Below are 14,241 nucleotides of genomic sequence, written 5' to 3' on the forward strand. Positions count from 1 at the left end.
TAATATCTCTTTTAAAACATTCATGAGCACGTAGAGTACTTTCAAGCCAAACCCATCTCACTGTTACAGAATGTTGCGAAGTGATCACCTGTCTCTGACCTATGCACTTAGCCACCATCGGTCTGTAATTTACTCGGAGGAGGCAAGGCCAGGTATACAGAAGATTTCGTATTTGAATGCTCATTCAAATTTGTACTTAGCTGACACAAACAAAATCTACTCCTGTGTGGTAATTACCTTTTAATGTTTATGAGGGGTGGCTTGTCTTTAAGTATTGACTTTATTCTTTTATTTAACCAAGTACCTTGGGCTCTCTCCCACAGTATTAAAAAAAAAATTCAAGGAGTTCATCATCACCAAGCCTTTATTATATGAAATGCTAAAGGGACTTATCTAAGAAAAAGAAGTTAAAAAACATGAACAGTGAAAGGACAGCAACTCACAGTTATTAACAACCACACCTAAAACAAAAGCAAACTCAGAGGACAGCTAGATCAGGAGTGGAAACATAGAAATGAAGATTTCAAGGAGGGTTAGCAACGGGGGAGTGGGAGGAGGAGAAGGGGGGAGAAGGTACAGAAAATAAGTAGCATAGACAGTAGATAGAAAATAGATAGGGGGAGGGCAAGAATAGTAGGGGAAATATAGAATCTAAAGAACTTGAGACACATGGTTATAAACTAAAGGGGGTAATGGTGTGGACAGGGGGGTAGGGTAGAGGGGAATGAAGGGGGGAATAGAACAACTGTAATGGCATAATCAATTAAAAATAAATAAATAAATCAAGAAAAAAAGTTCAATGTATAACCTGACCACTCCCAGAAAGCAACATTCACCTCCGCTGCAAATGAAGTAAAATAAAACCCCACACCGCGAGAGCAGAATGGGACCAGAATTGGGTGGACGGTGACACTGTGGCCTCCTCAGTCCTGCTTTAGCTCTTGATACACCAGAAAGCGTGCACACAGTTTGTTGACTGTAGGGCTATGACTGATGATAGCCTGGTAAGGTTACCATAGCTAATTACAGCATCATTCATCTAAGCCTGCATGGAAAAAAATATATATATACCAGGCTCCTAAGGAGGAAAAGAAAAGAAAGTAAAGCTAGGCTAGAGCTAGCTGTTAACTCTTGAATAATCAGCCGCAACAGGAAACAAATAGGATGAAACTCAGGGACCAAATTATGACTTATGGATTCATCCAAGCAAATGACCTCAGTTCCCTGGTAATTTCAACTCAGAGTTCCACAGCCCACAGCAGAGCTTCCAGCGACAAGGGACCCTCACATGCTGGTGCGCTTTGTAGTTGGAATTCAAAGGCTCCGGCAGAGGCCCTGCCCCGCCCTGAGCTTTAGTTCTGCTATGTGTGTGGTGTGAGGGTGTTTGTCTAGGATCAGATGCCAATACTTAAACTCGCATTATGGGCACGGCAGCTACTTACATACTGCAGCCTAATTAAAGGAATAAACTTCCCCCTTCTTTATTTTTTCCTGAAGTTCAGTGCCATAAAGGGATTTGGTTTCGTTAAAGATTCAGACAAATGTTCCCATATGCTTCCCTTATGCAGTGAATTATCAAAATCAGAAGAAACCAGTCACAGTTTCCAACTTTAATCTATGGCTATACAATATTTTCTGAGAACTACTGCATATAAAGAGCAAAGAACTCAGTGTTTTGAAAATAATTATAATAAAACATAATCATAATTTCCATTTTAGTTTTGAAGAAGCACAAACACACATGGAAACAATAAAGCATCGGAGGCACCTTCCAGCTCTCGAACCTCAAAAACAAGAATCACTTTCAAACAGCAAGTAGCTCGTCTTCAAAGTTGAACACACAAGAGGAGAATAAAGCTAATACCATTTCAAATGCAAACTTTAATCAGATTGGCTTTGTATCTGGGTAATACAGATCACAAGAGTAGCAACAACCAAGTTTAAAGGACTTTTTATCCTGACATACTATTTGAATTAAATTGCTAAAATAATTACAACTAAAGAAATATTTTCTCAGGGCAGTTTGAACCCAAAATAGCAAGTTTCCATCAAGAAGTACTGAGAAAAATCATCAACATGTCTAAAATAAAACTACTAATTAAGTGGGGCCATGGGAAGAAAAGTGACAGGCACATGGCGTCAGATTCAAATTCAGCTTGGTATTCATGAAATTCTCCTGAGGCAGTCGCAGCCCAGAAGAGCAAGAAAGGTCTGTTTTATAGATGAGAAAACTGTGGCCTGCTGAGGGACAGTGACGCAGGAAGTGACCTGGATGGTCTTCGATAAGAACATTCACGTCTATGAAAGGCCAAATGTGTTCTACTTTTTTTGGGGGGGATGGGTGGGGTGGGTTAGAAAAAGGTGGTCCTGATAGGTATAGGTTAAATGACTTCTCTGGGAACACAGCTGGAGAAAGTGCTGAAGGGTCTGGGAGCAGCTCCCTGTCATTGCCACTCAAGGACAAGGACTGGGCCAACCTTGGGCCTCGTGAGGCCTTTTGGAGAAGAGCACAAGGCCATAAGGGCAGCACAGGAACCACGGGGGGAAAAGCTAAAAAACTTCTTCTTCCAAACTTCAAAACAAATTGTTCTCACAAATCTGTCTGATGTGCAGAAGGCCCTATGTGTAGACATTCGAAATGTCAAAAGCAGTACAACAGTATCCACACTGCAGAAAAGCAATCACCTAGGAGTCCCATCAGCATAAGGCTTTTGGTGCAATTTCCCCCTAAACACACACACACACACACACACACACACACACACATCCATACATGTGTGTGCACAAATACGTAAGATGAAGAGACAGAAGCAAATCCATTTCAGAAACTTAGAAAAGGATTTTTAAAAAAATGTTCTCCATCTCAATTTTCTAGTCTTTATTTCCTTATTAGCTTTTGATTTACGGCTATGCACAGTATCTGTTTATTAATGTACACTGTATCTCAATTCCAAAAGAGACAAGGTGCTACTTTATCACATATCATATTTAAAAACATGGATAATTTAAATCTATAATTCATTAAAAAATGTCCTGTAGTTGAAAGAGCACTGTGCTAGAAGTCAAGACATGAAGGTTCCAATTCTAGTTCTTTAACCAGTTATCTGAGGTCGGAGCACACACTCTCCCTAAGCTTTTACTTGCTCCTTTGTAAAGTAACTATCATCTAGACAATCGCTGCTTACCAGAGCCTTTGGAGCTGGCTCTTTCTAAACAAGCATTTCATAAAGGCCCTTCTAAGGGGTACCAACGATTCTTTTGGTGGGTCTCTTTGCTGTAGGAGGCAAATTGGGGGAACAGTAAATAGTTCACAGTGGCTGCATGTTAAGGTGACTGTAGACATGTAGCCAGAATAAAAGTGGGTGGAGAGGAAGTAGCTAGATCATGAAGGCCACATGAATAAGAACTTTCTGCATGTTCTGTGCATAAATATTTCATCTTGGAAGATTAAAAAAAACAACAACAACAAGAGGAGCAAGTAGAGAAAGTTGTTGCTTTTTAACAGAATATTATTGATGATAATTTTGTGTTAGAAAAATATATAAAATTATACTGAACTTTGAGTTTAACTTAGTCCCAGATATCAGAAAAAAATTTTGGTGATTAATATGACACAGTCGGAAAAACGTCTTGATTCCTACCATTTGTTAAATTGTGTCTCCTTAAGTGAGAAAAGCCTGAGGGCTGATCAATATTACATTCCCCATCTCCTGAAGGGGTCTCCAGAAGGAAAAAACAGTGAGAGTGAGCCCTTGTTCCTGCTGCACCAGCTGGGGTTTATGAGCCCCATGAGAAGTAGGACCAGTTCCAATGGCCTCCGGAGTTGCATGGCGAGCAGGGATTAAGGGCTCTGTGCTTGGCATTTTATGTGCACGGTGTGATGACAAATCCCTGGGACATGAATGCTGTTCCTTCTCTACCACCCCTCCCACCTTCCATGTAAATGGGATCTCAGCATGGGCCGAACAGTGCCACTCTGGGAGGGAACGGTCCTCCATTCTGGGTCTGCTGCCATGCACGTCTGCCCATCCTGAGAGGACACTTGTCCAGCCTGCCACTGCACCATGCCCTCAAGTCAACAAAAAGAACACAAACAAAATGAGGAGAAACCAAAGCTGGTTGTGTTGCTTCTTTTCTTAATTTTGCTGAGAAACTGCATAAATATGTTCTTCTCTTTGCTTTTCAAGTTCCAGACATGAAAAGTACTCAATCTGATGGAACTGAGTATAGATAAGGGATGATTTTGTCATCATTCATCCCGGCCCAAATTCCTCTAACTAGTTCTGAGGAACCATCTGCATCAGCTTGCTCAGGAGTTTGGACGTGGTTCTTCATGCAATAGGAGTCCATTGCAGGAGGTTGTTAAGCCGTGGAGTTATGTGACTTGTGATTTAGAAGGGCAGCTCTGGTTGATGCGGGGATTTGAAGAAAGCAGCAGAGTATAGAAAGAGGTCATTCAAGGCCTGCGCAAAAGTCTAATTAATGATGAGGATCTCCTTGCTGCAATGGTCATGAACATGAAGGATGAAGGAAGGGGAGATGGTAGGAAGAAAAAAGGAGGAAGTGGAGATACTGCCACGATTTCAGACCGAGTAACTGGAAGGCAACACTGATCAGCTAATGGCGAAGGTCATCCTATCTCACCCTTCAATCTACAGTCCTGGGGGAGATGGAACTTGAAGCCAAAGAGTTCACTGTTTGCAGTTTTGATACATATTCACAAAGTAAATCCCAGGAAAATAATATCAAATATTATTTTATATTTTAATCTTTTATTTTATTTTTATTTTCAAATAGAATCTGAGAGAAACAGAGCAAAATTGTTCCTGACACAGGAACCAGCAAGGGTTCCAATTCTGGCCTGGACACCTAATAGTTTTGTGATTTTGGAGGAGTTACTTAACTGCTCTGTGCCAATCTCCTCACCTCTTAAATGAAGGGAATAATAGAACTCAACTAAGTATTATGAGGCTTAACTGAGTTATTCTGAGTGAAGGACTTAGAATGCTTTATGCATGGCCTAGATCTCAGAGCCTGTTGTATAGCTGCCATTTAATAAATACTATTTTCTATCTCCGTCTTACCAAAAATCAATATTGAAGAAGTAGAAAGTCCACTTGCAAAGAACAGAAACCTCAGCTTACTTTACTTCCTGCATATGTTAGGTTGGTGAGATGGTTCACAAAAGAAACTATGAATAAGCTGAAGAAAACCGAACTTTGTTTCTCTGAGAATGCTCCCAGGAGAAAGGTAAAAACAAACTCCCAGACACAGGGGTAGTCTGAGGTTCAGCCATTTGAAGACCACAGTGCTTGCTTATAAATAGAATATTAAAACAAGCAAGAGCAATTTTCTCCTTTCGTCTTCCCTTATTGCCTAATTTTCCTCCCATGCCATTTGCATAATGGATAAAAAAGGCATCCATTATGCAAATGAATGGCAGGGCTGTGAGGCTGTTGAAGCCACAGACCTCACCTCTGGTGAAGAGAAGCTTCCACAAAGCCCCCCAGTGTCTGTGTTCCAGGAGACCGCTTCACTAGCTTGCTTTCCCAAAGATAGAGGAAAATCACGAAGACTACAGGTCATTAATTTCCATTTGGTTATCTTAAAAAGGGCACTACAGATGCTTTTCAGAAAATCAGTGCAAAATATGGTGGTATGTAAAATAAACTTCACAATATACATTCTGTTTCAAATGTGAAAAACTAGTAGTATGTACACTTTTTACAATTTTGAGCATATGCTTTGCTTTAAAAAGCAAAGTGGTAAAAGCCTCTGTTCTGGTTTGGAAATTAACCGATAACAGGTGCTTAGAGCTGTCTTGAGAGGTATGCATACGACCAACAGGAATAAAAATTGTTTTAAGTATCAAAATATTGAAGTCCTCAAAAACTTCATACTGTTAACCTGACCTAAATTTATCTATAAGAGGATCACCAAAAACTGACATTTTTTCTCTTATAGTTGTAAATTCAGTGAAACTTGAGAAGAAAGTTTATTTTTCCCTTCTACCCACACCTTCAAAAACAAATATAACAAAAAAAATTGTGGGCAAAATTGCTGGGTGAGTTGCTCTTGTTTGAATAAACCAGTTCTACAGAATTAAGAAACCAACTTCAAAATGTTTTCCCCAAACTCTGAGATATGTGTAACAGTTTGGGAGAAAAAGAAGGTGATTAAAACAGAAAGTGACCTTTATTTCTGGTCTAGATTCCTTGATCATGCTTTGCTTATTCCAAGTGACATTTTCAGGGACTTTTTTTTTAAGTGATCCTCATAGGCTACAGATGAAACTCATCACTTACATTCTTATCCCTCCCCTATGATATACCAAGGGCACACAGTACAGATTCAGATTCACCTGTAATTCAAGGGAAAAAAATGCATCTACTTGTCTGAGCTTCAACAGCTGCAAAGAGCTATGCAAAATACTGCTGGTATTACTATAATAATGTAGAAAAAGAAACCAGGTATTTTTTTAGAAGATACTAACAAGATAAGTCACAAAGTGGAAGCAACACACAGCAAGGTGATGTATATCAACCAGGTGGAAAACATACCACAATGAATACACATACCTAATTTCAGAGCAGAAGGGGTTACTTCAATTTCCCCACCAATCGGTTTAAACGCAGCCAGCTGGGCAGCCACTTCTGTCTCAAAAGCGTCTGGGCTCTGCCGACCTGCCGGGTTTCCACTGGGGCTCTCAATCTTGCGGAGTGGTTCTTGCTCATCAAACACGGCAATCAGCTACAAACAAACCCAACAACACTAATTACTTCATAGGACACACGTGTCGCCCAGAGACTGGCTCTAGCTGCCTGAGATTTACATTTGGTTTCAAAGAAAATGGACTCTGAACACTTGAATGGGACTGTACCCACAACTCTTAATTCAGTATTATGTCTAAAAGTACCATGGCCAGGATGCAATGAATGGTTGATGGTTGATTCCTGAAGAGAACCAACGTTGGTTAACCCTCTTGAAGGAATGACGCGGCTGCCTCCTGCCCTCTCCTTTTCCAATAAGCCTGAATGGACTTCAGGATCTCTTTTAAGTGTTTTCCAAAAAATAGAAGTTCAATATACAGAAACGGAACAATAAATGTTACGAAACCCATAATCATATCTTTCCTTTGAGACCCAATCATAATGAAGTACGTACATTTACCCAGAATTCGTGTTTATCTTGTACACACAGATAACCCATATTTATACATGCCTTTAGTTTTGTTCTTTTCCTCCATGACTGACAATTTGATGAGTTGAAGTCCAAGGAATGCCAATTTGGATGACAATAAACATCAGCACCTTTAACCTAATAATTGCCATCTTCATCTCAATTTCATTTCACATGTCATTAATATAAAAATGTTTGCCAATTTTTAAGTCATTTTTTATACAATACAGGCAAAATATCATAAAATATTCCATTAATTGGACAAACACTGCTGTGTAAACAGTGAAGGCAACCTGGCAGAAACTGCCCTTTCTGGCCAGCCCACAGCACTACCATCAAGAAACCCCGAATGCCTCTTCCTACTGGTGTGGAAAAGTCCATTGTGAGCACCGTGGGCAGCTCAGAGAGGGGCTGTCAACCCAGCCAAGTGCAGTGTGTGCAAATTTGAACACTGCTAGTAAATCTCCACATATTTTCCATTCATTAAATAAAACAGGCCTACTTATGATCCAAACATTTATTCAGGAAAGGCATTCAAAACCCGACTCATAAGGGAACCTTATTCGCCATAGTGTTAATGACAGAAGCACAGGGGTAACCAATCAAAACATCACAAATTCCAAGTTCAAACTTTCAAAAGAAATGAATACAATTAGCGATATGCAAATTGGCTGTTCAAAAATAATTTTCATAATTTATGGCTCATTTCCAGTATGGAGGCTTTTTTAATTGGAAAATCCAATATTCCTCTCAACACAGGAAACAAATGCTACTCCAAAGGCATTCTTTTGAATTCTTAAAAGTGAGTGCACACATTTTCTACTTTTATTTGGTAGTGTTGATGAACTGGTTTCAGAGAAGACTTCGATGGGTTAATCACAAAAGGTTATTCTAGGATAAAAATAATCCATAGAACTATCTTTTTCTAATAACCTGGTCAAAGTGAAGAGTTGAACATTTTAAATCCTGAAATGGAAAATAAAGTCAATTTTTAAAACATGGTGGAAGTGTTATTTTCACCCCTATTTCTGTGACAGTTATAATTTCAACTTTAGATACTGGGGAATTCTAACACATATCAGTAACATTTATTTGAATGCACTAATCAACTAAACAACGTGGCTTATTATGCAGATACTATGAATGGTTTCATGTAAGTGAAGAGCAATACCTTACTTTTCCCTCTTATTAACACCCTTAACTCTTAATGTATGTCTTAAATATTGGGCCAAAGAGAAAAAAGTAAAACACCAGTCCAAAATATAATACACACACTACAATAAATAACTCATAAAATAAATCATTATCTATGGCTGTGGTGTAACATTTTTCTTAAAATACTTTACTATTTTCCAATTCATAAAGTATGCAGTAACAATGTTATACCAATGCATGAAATGGGAAAACAGAGTAATTTGGAGATTGTGTTTCCCTAAGTGACAACTAAAGAATAGTGTGTCACTTTGTTCTTTGCACAGATGTAACCATTTTCCAAAAAGAAAGCTGTAAGAAGAGAGGCTACACTGAGGAATATTTGTAGTTGCCCATGCGGCTGTTATGCCCTAAAGAATGTGGTCTACCATTTGACATACAGGGAGTACATGGCTCTTCTCGAGGACGACGCTAGTGAGGCCTGAAAGCCCCCGAATCTCATCATCTCTGTGATTAGTTGCTTGGTCTGTCTCCCAACTCGTGACTGACAGCAATGGTTTCTGCAGAGCCCACTTTGAATGTATGGATGAAGGGCTGAATGAACAAAATAAAGTCTGTGCCCTTGGAAGGAAAAAGACCAGTCCCCGAATCTGCGGTGCCCAAAGCCACCAGCACCACGGGGGCTGGCCGATGAGACTCCCTGTCCAGTGTTCACCTCCACAGCTACAGTGCTCGCAGACTTAAACTTGTTCCAGCACTGATCATTTAAACCGCATGTTGTAGGTGCTTGTTAGCTCGATTACTTGATTGGTCGGGACACTTACAGAACTGGATGGCAGAGTTCCTAGCAGACAGTGTTACACAGATATGCTACTAACATAAACCACTGTTCCAGCTCCTCGGCAGAGAGCATGCTGAGCTCCGAAGTGCCGGGGTATGAAAACGGCTTCTACTCCCCTCCTATAAACCCATTCAAAATGACCTCTTGCACAGAGATGAGTTAGACACGAAGGGAGAAATTCCATTACACTTTTTCTTGTTTAAACTTCTATGGCATGGGGAAGATTTTTCACTGCCCCCATAGAGACTGCAGTCGAACCTCTATGCAAAATGCCAACAGGCAATATTTGATTTGGACCCTTCCTCTTCTGTTGCCTTATCTATCTTCTGGCGCCTCCGCTTCTCTCCTATAATGCCAGGATTCTAGTGTCACCCAGGGCAGCACTGACATTTCCCAAAGTTCCCATGATCCGAAGTGACCTGTTCACACAGCCTTGACTTCCAATCAAAACTCCTGTTCCCACAGGTCTCTACTGGTAATTAGGCATCTAATCCCCAGAGATGCACAGAAAACTCAGGCAACAAACATACTATTTATTCTCCCACCCTAAACAAAAACAGAAACAAAACAGCCTTCTCGGGACTCACTCACCCCTACAGGCGCACCCCATTTCATCCTTCCCTCTAAGGTAAAGTTTGAAAAGCCGTGCACAGAGCAGTTTCCAAACTCTCTCCTGCATTTCTCACTGAGGTCATGCTAGTCCAGCTCTCTCCTCTCTGCCCCGCTGACCCAGGCCTTGGCAAGGTTGGAACCAGTGTGCTGACTGTAAAGTCCAAGGCGCTCCCTCTGGCTTGCTTTTACGACACAGTCGATCACCACTTCTTTTGAAAAGTACTTTCTTCACTTTCCTTTTAGGCAATACATTCTCTCTCTCTTTTGTAATAATTTTTTATTATAGTTGACTTTCAATATTGTATTATTTTCAGGTGTACAGTATGGTGATTAGGTGTTTATATAACTTACAAAATAATTACCCAGGTAAGTCTAGAACCCATTGACACTATGCATAGTTATTACAATATTACTAACTATCCCTATGCTGTACTTTACATCCCTGTGACTGTTTTTATCATTGGCAATTTGTACTTCTTAATCTCTACCCATTTTCCACCCATCCCCAGTCATCCTCCCATCTGTCAATCGTCAAAATGTTCCCTGTATCTATGAGTTTGTTTGCTTGTTTACTTATTTTTTTTAGATATAAGTGAAATCATGTTACTTGTCTTTCTTTGTCTGACTTATTCACTTAGCATAAAACCCTCTAGATCCATTCATGTTGTCAGAAGTGGAAAGATTTCATTTTAATGGCCAAGTAATATTCCATTTTATATATTTATATATTTACTTATTTATATTTATATATATATAAACATATACATTTAACTCTCTGAGTTCTTCATTAAGTTCCCCTGCACTCAATCCCCCTCATCTCTGAAACTGTCCAGGAGGTCACGCCTAAACTTGTTTGGCACTCTCTCTCTCTGGTGGCACAGCTACAAGCATATGCCAATACCCACCCAGGGCCTCTCCCTGAGCTCCAGGCACATCAGGTTGACTGACTGACCGAATATGTCAAAAACTGAAAATTTGAAAAACTGCTCTTCAAGAGCCTCTTACACGGTATTTTTACATCCCATGTAATGGAAATCCTCCTTCCCGTTGCTCAGGACAAAGTCCTTGTGTTAACCCTTGACACGCTTCCCTCCACCTCCCAGCTGCTCCACTGCTCTGTCTCTCACACCCCCCACACCCAACTTGTCAACAAATCTGAAAACGTAACCAGAGTCCGAGCACTTCCCACTACCTCCACTGTCATCCGTCCCCACGGTCCCTCCCCTGGATCACGGCTACAGCTTCCTGACTGGTCTCTACATTTCCACCTATGCTCCCTTTCCATCCATTTTCAGCACGACAGCCACTGTGATCTCGCTCAGACACCAGGCACGTCACGTTTCTCCTGCAGTCAGAGCCCTGTATCGCCTCCCCGTGTCACTTGGAGCAGAGCCCAAGTCCTCGCAGTAGCTTACATGGTACATTCCCAGTTACACTTCGGACCTCAGGCTCGGACTCTCCTCTCCCTTGTTCTCAGGACACCACCTGGCTGTGCTGCCTCTGGCTCCGGGGCAGTGTCTTTGCGTCTGCGATTCCCTTTGACTGAAAGAGTCGTCCACCAGACACCCACATGGCCCATCCTCTGGTCTCCAGATCTTCACCGCAATGGCTTTCACTGGCCACACCGTATACAATGCAGCATCTCCCTCATATCCTGTATTCGCTCTTCCTTTGTTTTTCTCTACAGCATTCATCACCCTTTCAATGTCATGTCTTTTCTCTTTTGTCTTATTTTATTGCCTGTTTCCCCACGGTACGAGAAAGAAAGCTCAGAGAAGACAGTGGTTTTTCCCTGTTTTCTGACTGGCTGTATGTCCATTGCCTAGAAAAGTAGATATGACATAATAGGCACCCAACATATATTTCTTGGAATAAGATGAGTGAAATGAGATAAAAACAGATACTAAACATAGTAACATAGCAACAAATAAGATACCTAGATTTTTCATGTGTTTTTTAAACATTCAAATGAATTTTTTTAAAAAAATGAACGAGTATAAACCCCTACAGTGCTCAAAGTGCCATTGTCATTGTTTCTGTTGTTGTAATTATGGGAAGGAATTGCTCATCTTGTATTCAACCACGGGAGAAGCCGCGTCTGTAACACCACGCACCTCAGATGGAGGTCGGGTGTTCTTTCGGTCCCTGTCAGGCTCATTTTTGAAAAGGAGAATCTGCTTGGCAGTTCTGGGAGAGAGTGGGAGAGCTATGGTGGGAGTGGACAGTTGGGGGTGGGGCTCATGGGCAGGGCTGGAGGAGGCCCCAGAGACTCCTGCTTGCTTTCCTTCCTACATGCCACTTGGATGGATCTGGTGCGAAGCTTCCAGGTGGGACTGTTCCCCAAAGGAGCTTAAAAACAAGTGTGAGTAAACCTCCAGGGGAGTGGAGGAGTAACCTGAGTTGGCATGCCTTGAGCTCAAAATTGAGGTGCTCAGCTTTATTTGGAAAATTTGGCCCTGGTTGGTATAGCTCAGCAGATTGAGCTCAGGCTGTGAACCAAAGGACCACCAGTTCAATTCCCAGTCAGGGCACATGCCTGGGTTGCAGGCCAGGTCTCCAGTGCAGGCCACGTGAGAGGCAACCACATCTTGATGTTTCCCTGCCTCTTTTTTACTCCCGTCACCTCTCTCTAAAAATAAATAAATAAAACCATTTAAAAAATAATAAATTCACATACCTCTTACAGTGTAGCAGATTTCTGTGCTTGTTTTAATAAGAAAAAACTTTATATTTAACTGCCATTAAATTTAAGGCATCAGGAATATGTACAATGTTTCTTATGTGTTTTGTTCCTCTGTTTGAGTGGTCAGGTGGAGTATACTTTTTAGGAACATACCTACCTTATAAATAAGACTTAGAAAAACACATGAAAATATATTAATGATATATATAAATTATATATATAAATAATTTCCAATAAGCGTATCTCAATGGCCTGTGCCGATGATATTTCCAATGCAATGATTAGGCACTAGATTTGGCGACAAGTGCCCCCTGACTACTAGCTCCCAGAGGGGCATCTGGCAGGAGCATCTGAAACTAGGATCGGCCTAGAAAAAATATCACCCACAAAGTTTATTTTAGAGACTATGTTAAGTTTTTTTCACACTTACCTTGCCAAGGTTAAAATAATGTAAAAGTCACACCAACACAAGAAAGATCCAAAAGAAACAAAGGAGCTTTGGGTAACTCCCAACAGACTTGACCGAAAGAGCCCCGTCTCCTCTGCAACTGCACACCCTCAGCATCTCCTCACGGGCTCACACCCGTGTTTCTCTGTTCCAACAAGAAGGCTCCATGACAGATGTCACTAGCTATGGTGTGTGTGTGCATGCAGGTGTGCTGGCTGGGGGCAGAGGGGTAGGGGTGGAACACGAGCTTTCTCCACACTGTCCCTGACACGCCGGGGTGCTCGGCATGGGGCCCGCTACACGTGGAAGGCTGAATGTCCATGCCTTGCCTGACGGGAGTTCACATTCCCTGGCTTCTAGGCTGAGTCCCACTTGACTTGTTTATTCCTACTCTATTTCACTTTGTTGCTTCTCTTTAATCTCTTCACAGGGTTGACAGAGGAACAAAGAAAGTACCGAGATCAAACACATCAAATAGGTAATTTCTGCTTTTGTTTTTTTCCTTGCTCTTCATCACACAGGAACACACAGCCTTAGACGTGCACACAGTCCCGCTCTCCTACCCAGCACCACAAGGTTTGGGCCGTCTGCTCTTTCTACCGCGACTCAGAGCACTATCCCCAGGCCGTTGGTTTGTACACTGACAAGTAAATATTTTAATAACAGTGCCACGAAGGGCTTTAGTGCACAGCCCTTCAATATTCATGATGTGGTTTGCTCTCTTGTCAACCTGGAGCAGTCTATCACTTTCATAGCCTGAGTTTTTATATAATCTGATGCTATTATCTCTGGCCTATGTAGAGAATAAAAAAAAAGAATGATTCAAATGCCTGTGGAATATAATACACTGTATATTTTAAGAAATATTTTTATTAGTAATTACACTGAGAAACGCACGGCTCTATTTTAATTACACGTCAAATGAACTAATGTACTGCTAAGAAATGCTTGTTTGCCGTATTGAGTTCTGTGGGTTAAACTGCTAAATTTAACAACATAGTGCTATTTTTTACTGTTTGAGACAGAGTCTGTATTTCCAATAACTATCAAGTAAAATTAAAAGACAAAGAAAAAAACACTATCCTACACAATAAAATTGGAATCATTTGTCTCAAATCTTAATAAACACAATTAAATCTAAGCAAGACTGTGAAATTACAACAATTTCACAAGTGGAGGAAAACACATTATCACCTTTGGGAAGAGAGTGAAACTGCAGAATTTCATTTAAATGTATGCATCTGCTTGTAACTAAATAACAATTGGTGATGGGAGTTAATTTTATGCCACTTTAAACAAAGGTTGGGAAATTGGTTCTTTTCCTTC

General features: G+C 40.9%; 1 protein-coding gene across 3 annotated transcripts in view; it reads right to left on the bottom strand.

The window, feature by feature from the left end:
* The window catches only part of PARD3B (par-3 family cell polarity regulator beta), a 977,832-nt gene that overhangs the window by 588,043 nt on the left and 375,548 nt on the right, over positions 1-14,241 (bottom strand). For all 3 annotated transcript variants that reach the window (XM_037166016.2, XM_037166014.2, XM_037166017.2), the window contains exon 3: positions 6,579-6,750. In XM_037166016.2, the coding sequence (XP_037021911.2) occupies positions 6,579-6,750 (172 nt within the window). The remainder of the gene's footprint in view (positions 1-6,578; positions 6,751-14,241) is intronic.

The sequence above is a fragment of the Artibeus jamaicensis genome, unplaced genomic scaffold (assembly GCF_021234435.1).
Source record: "Artibeus jamaicensis isolate MK-2021 breed Jamaican fruit bat unplaced genomic scaffold, CSHL_Jam_final contig_1015, whole genome shotgun sequence".
NCBI lineage: Eukaryota > Metazoa > Chordata > Mammalia > Chiroptera > Phyllostomidae > Artibeus > Artibeus jamaicensis.